Genomic DNA, 11,051 nt, shown 5'->3' with positions numbered 1-11,051 from the left:
ATTTTATCCCAGTTTATGAAGTAGTTTGTCATTGTAATGTAATTTCTTTTTCTGTTCCTGAACAATATATTTTTTATTTTATTTTTAGGCGAATCTTTCAAAAACTACGATATATGTTACTTCCAAAATCTCACAAAGATCGACTAGTAATAAAGCAGACATACATCAAAAACCTTGTAATTTCAACATTAAACACTAAGATACTAATGCTCCTATTTAGTGACATCTGAAAGTTTAGGGTAAAAGAGTCTTTTTATTTTTTTGGAAGAAATGTTGATATTTTAATCTATGAAATAGTTTGTCATTGCAATGTAATTTCCTTTTGTATTGTCTTAAAAAAAAGTTATTTGTAGGCAAATCATCCTACTATTTGATGATCATGTACTCTGTACTCTAATTTACAAAGCACGTGCACAATTTTTAAAATCATTTGATAATACAAAAATGTTACAAGTTGCACTCATACATTGTTCTAATGACCATCAATAAGATTTCATTCTTCGAATTGTGATCCACCACTCGTGTTTCATACACCTAATTAGATATGCAAAAAAAAATAAAAAATAAAAAAACTTTTCCCTATTCTGATTCTCATTACTTTTGATCCAAATTTTAATCGAGCCATCACAAAGCCCAAAGTCATTTAAAAGAAAGAGACGCCAACAATAGTACCAACTCATGTTACTACGATCACCACCATTTCCCGCCTGATGAAATGTCAACTGAATAGAGGCTTAGAATTTTTACTACGCTCAACACTTTGTTTCTCCGACAGGTGACGTTTGTTAGATAGCGACCGCCTGATTCAGTTTGTCTCAGACTTAGCACTACATTTTCCGGCTGCTGAAACTGAACCGGCCAGCCTGGTTCAAACATCATGTGAAATATTAAAAGGGGTGTGCGACAGTGTGAGAGATAAGAATAGGGGTGTAGATAGCAGTACCCTATTTCAAAACCGCGGTCTAAGCAAACTGAAACAGTCAGGGATTATGACAAAAGAAACAAGTTTACAACGAAGAGGAGAGAGCCTCTTCAATCACTCCACTCTTTGGCAACAGAGAATCTCCATTCACCCAAAAGCTTATAATCTCTAAGCCCTACGACAATGAGAGAGAGAGAGAGAGAGAGAGAGAGAGAGAGAGAGAGAGAGAGAGAGAGGGAGGAAAGACATTACAGAAGCAACCAAAGACCATGATTTTGATTATCATATTTGCCGATTAAGTTATAACAAGGGCTATTCATAGCTGGGGAGACTGAGGTGCAGCATCTAACAAAATTCACCCAGTTCCTACTAATCATGCTTTTCGTCAGTCCTAATGAGGATAAGATATTTACAAGAAAACCAAACACAACCAGTCAGTTTCTAAAACATAGACGCCTATGACCTTACATCGATTTCTAGCTTTTCAGTACCGTTTACAAGTTCTTTTCGCCTAACCACCAACTATTCAATTTCTGAAACCTAGATTTGCGCCTGTGCACTTTTGATCTCTTCCTTGATGTTTCAAAACCATAGACACTTTCTTTTCTCCTTTTAACGGCATTACCTAGGGAACCAGCTTGCAAGGCTTCAGCAGTCATCCTATACCGGACAACATTCGTTACAATGGCATGTGCAATGACCTCAGTCTTTGGGGCCAGGATGACATTTCTCTCAACAATTGCATTCTGTCCACAGCATGATTCTTGAACTGCCGTGTGTCTGAGCTTTTGCAATATGGCATCCTTATCAAGCTGAAGACTATCTTCTGGAACCTGGCCAACAATAAGTCACAGTAACGTCAGGGTTCCCTTAGAACAAAAAAGGGAGATATACTTGATTTCGAAATCAACGATAACAAATTTCTCACAACCAACAACATATAAGAGACAAGGTTCAAACTTCTAACTACTCACCTTAAGATTAAGAGGTACAACAATTTCCGTGGATAGACAACCACAACTATCTATAAAGTTGATTTTCAAAACCATATCAAACGATTTTCCCTGCAAGGTTCTCCTGATACATATCGAATACAAAAATGTGAGAACGTGACGTCGCTAGATAACACATACGTATTATATCATCCACATACATGAGACTGGAGTTTAATTTCTAAGAACAAGAAGGTGAGGAGTGATGATCTATGTCGAGGAGAGATGAGAAAATATATGTAGAGTGGCTCATAAAACAAAAATCTAAGCAATTTAAGAACATTTTGTTTTTAGCTTTGGTTCTATGTTTTCTTCCTCTCTTCCTCATCACCCTCATCTCTCTCCCTTACGCCTTTCCTGCATGCGTTTGATAAAAAAACAAAAAGGGACCAAACAGACCTAAACTATGGGAGTCTCCATGCAGATCACACCATTGAGAAATACAACTAAAGCCACTAGAATATATTTCACACTACAAAGCAAATTTCCGATCACAAAAATCAAACTGCTGGAGAGGACTGTAAAAATCTTTATGAAACGATCATACAATTTTCTCATCTTGAATAAAATCAATAGTTGACATAGTTTACAATAGTATGTATGGACCTATCTGATTTGAAATTCAAAATTGAATAGAAGCAATTCAGTCTAGCATTACCTTTTCAATTGAAATGGTTCCTTCTGTAGAATAGCTGATTTATACCCTTGATTGTCTAAGAAGGATATCTAGGATGTCAACATCACACGAGGGTTACCACCAAATCCGGGAAAAGGAAATATAACAAAAGAATAATTATGAAGGTGATGTCTTGTAGAAGAGGAATGTGTCCCTAAGCTCCCCACACACACACTAAGTTGATCAATCTCAAGATAATGCAATGTTCCTGTACTCAGTGCTAGAGTAAAAAAATGGGAAATGTTACAAGAGATTTCTGTGGGCGAAGGTCAACTGCTTCAAAAATTAGTCTACTATGACTTGGGTGGCGGAGCAAAGCCGTAAGTTTCGACACAAAAACAAAACTATGTACCTAAAGATCTGGTCAGTCCAAAAATGACAAGCAGGCAAACATGCATCTATGAATTTGGAAAAGCTATATATAAAAAACATATAACCATTAGGGAATAAGCAGATCATTTCTGAGGGGCAGCAGTAAACAAGTTTCTTATCGCAGTGCTAGAATAAAAACGAAAGATATATTATATCCAACAAGATGTAGTGATTTCTTGCTTACAGCAGGTTTCATAACTTCCCTACATTCACTAAGTCAATTCTATACGAAAAAATGTCAGGTTCATCCTTATAGATATAAAAGACAAAGGTCAACCGTTTTAAATTTACAGTTCTTTGATTCTATAGACAGGCCTGTAAAATACAAAAAAATCAAGATGAAAAATTTAAGATGTGGTCTGTTGGTAAAATGACAAGGAAGCAAGTAGCAAGATAAACAGAACAAGTGTCTTAAAGTAATTTCACCTCAATGGATTTGATAAATGGCAATGGAGCTTTCTGTCCATGTAAACTTGCGACGCGGAGGCTCCAGTTCACATTCTTTTTATCTGTTAATGGACTACGTGAGAAAGATGAAACCAAAGTGTGTACTGATTTGAGGACAACTCGAGGAACTACTGGGACTTCTTACATCATGTGTGGGAACTAAAACAAGTAATTAGAGAGTAGTCCATTCCCATATATAGGGTCTTAGAATGTATTTATCACCAGAAATAAAACAAAGCATTTGCAAACGTAGACATGCAAACAATATTTAGTGCTAAACAACCACTATGGCATTACCCAAAAAGATTAAGCTTTTAAGGGCCAACAATGTGTATCCAGTTAACACATTCTGCATGTGGATAGGCTAAGAAATGCTGAGAGATAATCATATAGGTGCAGCCCCGTCCACCATCATGCAAACCAACAATGGATTGCGGAATGGGGATGGAGGTTTCGAACCCATTACCTCCCGCAAACCAAGGCTCGGACACCTTGATAGACAACCACCCCACACATAATTTATATGTCAATGTCATTTATGTCCTCGGACCAAAAATGTATATAAAACTAACACTAGAATATTGCTCTGCAGAACAGCGGTAACAAATGGATGTCAAAGCTGGAAAAGGTCAGCGGATAAAGAAGAATGAAATTCAGTGTTAGATCTAATAGCAAACCCAATGACATAAATGATATTGACAACAATGACATATAAATTAATAATACAGAGTTGTAAATTTAAAACAAGCATGCTTGTGTCCCTCTTCACCTTGTTCAAAATAGTTAACACAGTAAGCATGAATCCTTACCTAAACTCAAGGCTTGAGTAAGAATGATCTGAACATGATCTATCCGGACAAATGGAGGAATCTGAAGATTCAGAAAGTCCATGACACCTGAAATAACCTGTTGCAGAAATGGATAAGTAATATGAGTGTAGGAGACGGAATCAGAATGTTGAAATAAAATAAACAAATGAGAGCTCTGCATTCTGATTCATGCATCTATTGATAAAGCCTAGATAAGACTTGATGGGATGCACGCATGTGCGATATGCATAATGGGTCATAACAAGACTTCCATCAACAGTGAAGGTGACTAAGGCTTGTCTAGTAAAAACTACACTGATCATATACATTTCAATACCTTATCAACGAGTCCATGGATCACTAAATTTGCTTTCTTGTCCTTTGGAGTTTTCTGGGAAGTAGAATAAAGCATGTAATAAAGAACTGTTAATATATTTCAAGTGACATCTCCAATATTTACAGCCCATACACAACAGCCGTAATCGTGAAGGTACCTGAAGGTTGACAATTACAATCTTTCCTCCACCACGGAGCGATTTCAGAGGAAGATTGCATGCTGGAGTGATCTGCAAACTGCAGAAATAACACCAACCAGGAAGAACTTCATGCCCTAAACCATTTATAGCCTGATTCATTCCTTTCTTGCTCTAGTTTCAGTAACATTATTAATTTTCAATTAGGCTTTAAGCTTAAGCGTTCTGTGTGAGGTCCATCAGAGCCACAAAGTAATTGTAATTATCACATATTATCATTATATAAAATACTTCAAATATTACTAAATGCAAATATAAATCATAGAAGAAGATGGTTATAGAAGAAGATAAACCAACATAAACTTTTGAAAAATTACAATTTTCAAATAAAAAATTGTGAGAGTGGAGGCCCACTTAATCCGCATCCCTCATAAGGTATGAAAGGCCCCATATATTCTGGATAATTTGAGGCAAAGAAATAAAAACAATTCGACCAAACCAAGAAATGAGATGCTTACGAAAGTTATGCTAGAGTTGAGACAGTTAAATTAGGTAACTCTGTTATTACCTTGTCCCCAAACATAATACAACATCAGCCATCCTGCAGTGCTTCTCAGCCAGATCCATCTCCTTTGAGGGCAATGCATCCTGCATGGAAATCAAAAGAAAATGAGTGCTTCTCACAAACATCTATTTTCAAAAAATGCATGAACAAGCCACGATCCCTGAACTTCTCCCTACTTCTCAAGCCTATATGGCTGAAAGTGATGTACAAATTGAATGCAATTATATATTTTACTTTTGACTCTTGGTCAAAGATTTCCCACGCGGACAAAACTCATGTGGTAAATCAACCTCCACCCTCTGACATGGGCGTCATGTACTTACATTTTGCTAACTACATGCCTTGCGTATTGAACATTTTCTTATATAGGAAACACAAATTTTAGAGATACACAGAACAGAACTACAAACAGAGATGAACGCCCACCTCCTAGGTAAAGCCTACCACAAAACTACAATAAGCAAAAACACTAATTCCCAACCAATCAAGTTATATAATACTAGGATGAACATTCCATAAATAATTACACAATGATACCCAAAATGAGGCAAAGGATCTATTTCTGAAACCAAACACTTAATTGAATGTGCTTAATTCAAACACCTAGCATAACCTTTTTCTAATGATAGGAAAAAAAGATTAAATCAAAACTAAACTGACCGATTAATAAAATGAAAGCCAAGAATTAATTTCTTCTTCATGGGCATCCAAACAGAACATAAATTATTAGTAAGCAATACCTCCCAGTCAAGAACTGTATCCTTAAGCCTTGCTCTACAATTTTCATCTGAGCACCGTCTTGAAGTCTCCTTCAGTCCAATAGTCTCAACCTCAAAATCCCTCAAATATCTTAACAAATTTAAATCATGAAAGTAAATTTTGATAAAAGAAAGACAAAAGAGCCAAACTATGAAGCAAACAAAATATTAACTTCTGCACACTAAACCTTTTCCCACTCATTTCCCAAGAAAGGGAAAAATGATGAGGAAAGGCAACGATAACAGGATGATATAAAAAGAAAGCCTTACTCGACTCCACAAGAAGGGCAGGTTTCCAGAAAGGAGTTACCATGTAACTCGGCAAGTTTCTCCCTTGGTATTCCAGATCGAAGATGAAGACCATCAACATTCTGGCATTCAGAACATAAAAGGTAATAAAAATGTAGACATTAATGAGGTATTTATGGGGGTGTAAGAATGAAAGACGAAAATAAGGCAGAAATAGTAACATGGTCAGACAGAAAAATAATACAAACACAAAGGAATTATCAAGGTGTCCCTGCCCCAGCAGAAAAGAAAAACATAATCAAACTTTCTAATAGTAAAAAGAAAATGTCCTTCCCCCAGTCCCAATATAGGAATATGACACTGGAGAAATGTAGCCTCAAAAACTTGAAGATGCTAGCATCCAAAGCATGACAGATATTAAGCCATGTGAACAACAAATCTGAAAAAAATTATCAATAATTTTCAACATAAAGAAATTGTGCAAGGTAGCCCAAGAATGAAGTAATGTATACCTGGCTAATTACAAACTTCAAAATTCCAGCTCTCTCCAGTTCAACCAAAGCCATATGAGTCAAGCTAGGCATTGCACGATGAAATGGCAATGATGCTTCAGGCAAGGCTTTGCCTTCACGCTGCACTAGTAAACAGAAATCAGCAACATCCACAGTGCTCCGCAGATGTATGAGTGCTTCTATCTTTTGTAATTATTATTTTGATATAATTATGCTTGTGTCTCTTACAGATAGGATAAGCCAAGAAGGGCGAAACAATGAGGACTTTTTTTCACTCAGTTTCTTATGCAAATGTAACTAATGACTACATTACCAGAATTCCTTCCAAAATCAAGTTCTAAAAGATCGCTAGAAGACCAAAAGAGTTAAGGACAGAAAATAAGATCCTTGAGTATTTGAAATCAGTTGCTCCTCTCTAAGTTAGTTATTTCAATGGTTGATGTAGCACATGCCTTTTCTTGTAAGCTTAATCTTATAAATCCACTTTTTGTTCAGAATGGCTCAAATAGTCAATTATAAGTAGTATCCGAGCATGAATCCATGTTTGATGTGATTATAAAAAAATAACTAGAAAATTATTATTTTGCAAGGATGAAAGAGTGATTGGGATTCTTTTTTCTTATAAGAAACTAACTTTATTTGTGAAAAAGGATACATCTGGTTTGGATAAGAAGTCCATCATAATTAACATAAGACCTTCAAAACTCAAACCAAAATTACTTTCAATACAAAACTCCCCTCCAATCAAAGAGTAAGCGCACCAAAAGAATGTCATTAACTTTTAAACAGGAAATCCCAAAGAGAAACTTTAACTCTACATATTTGATATGAGGTTTTGGGATTCTCACCTGCAGAGTCCAAATTCCCTTTGGACCTCGAAAATCAGGTATACCACAAGAGGTCGAGATTCCTGCACCTGTAAACACCACCAGATGCTTACTCTGCAAGTACAGAGATTTTTTTTAGAGAACTTGATTAAATAATATCAAATATGAAATATACCTAGTGGGTATCATGATAAATGGAATGTGTAGGTCCAAACCTTTTGCACCAACATGGCGAGCCGCTCAATCTGCCATTGCCAAAAAAGAAAATAGATGAATACACATGATTTTAGCATAATAAGTATATATTAGAACACACGAATGACAGATCATGATTCATGAAGCTAAGCACACAAAGCACAAAAATATGCAATTGAAATTGCAGTTAGCAAGCATATCATAGTACCTTTAAAAATGTTTAAATAAATCTATAAAGTATCAATAAAGATTATCGCAATGTCACAATTATGGGAACTAATGGATAATCCAAGACTTCTAAATTCTTCAAAAGATATGTAAGTCATGAATACCAACAGAAAAATGCAACTAAGGAACAAGACAAATCTAACCATATTGCCTTAAAAGTTGAATCCAAGAAAACCAAGCATGTATTGGGTTAATATCAAAATAGTATAATCATGGTTCAGGTACAACCATCAGCACACCTAATTTGTTGGATATGAGATTTTTACTGGAAAGCACCACATTGGCGCTACCAATGCGCAAAAACCATATCACAGAAAAAACTACAGGGGAAGATAAATAAACATGAAATAAAATCAATCATAGAAGAGACAGAAAAGATTGTATCTTTGTTCACTCCACCAGCTTACTTCACCTACATTACAACCAAATATGTTAACCGTTAAGCTGATAAGGTATACCTCTTTAAGACTATAGATGTTTGGGATCACCAAAACACAGGTATGGAAGTAATGCCGCAACCAAGAAATGGGTTAACAAAGCTCAACTCATTGATCAAAACACCAAGTAAAATTCAATCACAATGCAAATAAATGCCTCAACCCAGATATCAGATCTTAATCAGCATGTAAATTTTAGGAACAAATCAATCTTCCCCATCAAAAAATGCCATAATTGCAGCAAATGTAAGTAAAAAACCTAACTATTATTCATCAGAACTCCAGAAGATCAACAAAGACACCAACTTTAAGAAGAAGAAGTAGCAATTTAAAACAAAACCGAAAAAGATTCTCACTTTTTCTTGCAAAACTTGAGGCATGTCGAAATGTTCTGTCATTCCGACTTGGCCCACATCTTCTATGTAGGAAAGCTTCTCTGCATAACCCAAGGACATGGTCACTCTGATGCTTCGTATACCACCTTCGCCCTGTACCTCTCTCTCTCTCTCCCCCCTCTGTGTGAAAGTTTTGATCAAAAGGTGGAGAGTGAGAGGCCCTTTTGCCTTTGTTTTTTTTTTTTTTTTTTTTCCTCCTGTTTCTTCCCTCTCTATTGCAATCAGAAATGCTCACCTAAGGTCCTCATTCTGTAGATATGTGAGGTCCTATTTCATTTCAACCCTTAAGATTAATTTGACAGTGAAATAATCCAAAATATGATATTATTCCTGTTACAACATAACAAAATAATAATGTTGTAACAAAGATAATAACAAAATATGATATTATCCTTGTAACAACATACCAGATATATGACATTCACGCCTGAAACTCTTCTTTTTTTTTTTCTTTTTTTTTTATCAAAATTATTATTTTGTTATGTTGTAACAGGGATAATATCATATTTTGGATTATTTCACAGTCAGTTAAGAGTTGAAATGAAATAGGATCTCACAAGTCCTTAAAATGAGGACCTTAGGAGAGCATTCATGCTATTGCTATATAAGTAATTTTGTCTCAGCAACTTTTGATGGTTAAGGATTAATTAGGATTAATTAGGATTAATCTTTTTCTCTATAAATATATGAGTTTAAACTTCAACTTCAAAAGTTGAAGAAAGAGAATTTTTTTGCTCATCAACATCAACTGATATAGATACTCATCATTTTAGTTATCACGGTTTAATTAGTTCAGATTTCAAAATTCGTGCAGTGGTTAAACACAAATATTAAAATGTAAACTCACAACAATGATAATAAATAGGGCTGTAAGCAAAAATGCACCCTTCAAAAAAAGTGATGATTTGTGTTTTCTTAAAAATATATACATAATCAACTAGCACTATAATTTAGTTGTTGAGGCCCAAAAATGCCACACGCAAGCCCAACCAAGAATTAAAGCCCAATTGTCATGCAAACCTCTATTCAAGCCCAAATACATACAAAGATGAGGGATCAAAGAAGAAATATACATAGTAACATGCCATGCCACGGTAATTAGACCAAATCATGCCATGCCTATTTATCAAGCTAGTCACTATTCACGCTAAGCACAAGCCACAAATGTCCAGGGCTTGTCAAGTGAATTATGGTGTGGATGGTTATGGACGTTCATTGGGCCTATGTGGAGTCAAGATTGTAGAAGACTTTGGGTTGCTTGAGAGCCCAAAAGTCCAAGCCCATGGCCTTTGTATTTCACGTGGGTAAGTTTGAGAAAGAATTAGCCTAGTTTGCCTCTTTCCCTAGGAAGCCAACCTTCTTAGTTAAGACGAAACCAAATTCCCGCATTAAATGTATGCTAAACCCAGCAATTCAGACATTTAATGCTGACTTTCCCTTCCCAGCTTGCATAGACAACCAACGCGTAAAAGCCAAAAGGCGCGCTACCAAAAGTAGCGCATACGGAAAGCCAACCTGGGAAAGTCGTGCCTCGAGAAGAAGCAAACTGCAAGTCTTAACAATGCAGCTATCTTACATAAAAAAGGGAATAATAGGAGAGTTAGGGAGAGAATAAGGGAAGACCAAGCCACAAAGGGAGATTTCCTTTAAGCCTAGAGAAAAGCCCTTCACTTACATAAGGAAAGAAAAACCATTAGAGAAGGGAAAATGATTACAGGTAACACAGGGAGGATAGAGAGAACGCAGAGAAACATAGTCAAGAAGTAAGAGAGAACGCAGAGAAACATAGTCAAGAAGTAACACCCAAGAAAAGTACCAAAAGAACCCCATTAGCCCAGAAATATCCTTTAAGCCTCAAGAATCATCATCCATACAACCTTAGTATTTCCCACAAACTTTTACTAAAATCCCAGCCATCGTAAGCCTTACTGCTACCCTAGGAAACCCAGATTATCTACCAAAAAACACCATGCAACCATGCTAACTTTCTCTCAACATGCTAAACTGATGAACTTCTAACTTCCACACCACGCTTCTCTTGATTAAGTCATTATTTGCCTAAATCATGCTATCTTCGAGTTGTTGATCCAACCGAGATATTTCCTAAGGCAAGCTAACTTTTTCGAGATATTCCCGGACTGAGTACGAAACTAAACCAAGGGAGATAAGAAGACGTTCTCAAAATCCAAGTTCA

At 36.0% G+C, this 11,051-nt stretch overlaps 1 protein-coding gene across 2 annotated transcripts; it reads right to left on the bottom strand.

Annotated features, from left to right (window-relative positions):
- Positions 1 to 1,179: 1,179 nt before the first annotated feature.
- Positions 1,180 to 9,058, bottom strand: LOC137715618 (NAD-dependent protein deacetylase SRT1-like). 2 transcript variants are annotated; one of them, XM_068454961.1, is made up of 14 exons: positions 8,819 to 9,058; positions 7,818 to 7,847; positions 7,624 to 7,716; positions 6,776 to 6,895; positions 6,285 to 6,385; positions 5,997 to 6,105; positions 5,260 to 5,339; positions 4,713 to 4,791; positions 4,556 to 4,609; positions 4,219 to 4,315; positions 3,389 to 3,471; positions 2,573 to 2,640; positions 1,897 to 1,999; positions 1,180 to 1,755 (listed from the first exon to the last, which is right to left on the bottom strand). In XM_068454961.1, the coding sequence occupies exons 1-14, from the start codon at positions 8,915 to 8,917 to the stop codon at positions 1,417 to 1,419; spliced, it is 1,455 nt and encodes a 484-aa protein (XP_068311062.1). In that variant the 5' UTR covers positions 8,918 to 9,058; the 3' UTR covers positions 1,180 to 1,416. The 2 variants fall into 2 exon arrangements, with proteins under 2 accessions (XP_068311062.1, XP_068311063.1); XM_068454962.1 differs by lacking the exons at positions 7,818 to 7,847; positions 8,819 to 9,058 and having other exon boundaries at positions 6,776 to 6,900.
- Positions 9,059 to 11,051: the final 1,993 nt, after the last annotated feature.

The sequence above is a fragment of the Pyrus communis genome, chromosome 14, assembly GCF_963583255.1.
Source record: "Pyrus communis chromosome 14, drPyrComm1.1, whole genome shotgun sequence".
Lineage (NCBI taxonomy): Eukaryota > Viridiplantae > Streptophyta > Magnoliopsida > Rosales > Rosaceae > Pyrus > Pyrus communis.
Note: the sequence above shows the minus strand (reverse complement) of the source record. Positions and strands in the feature narration are given on the sequence as shown.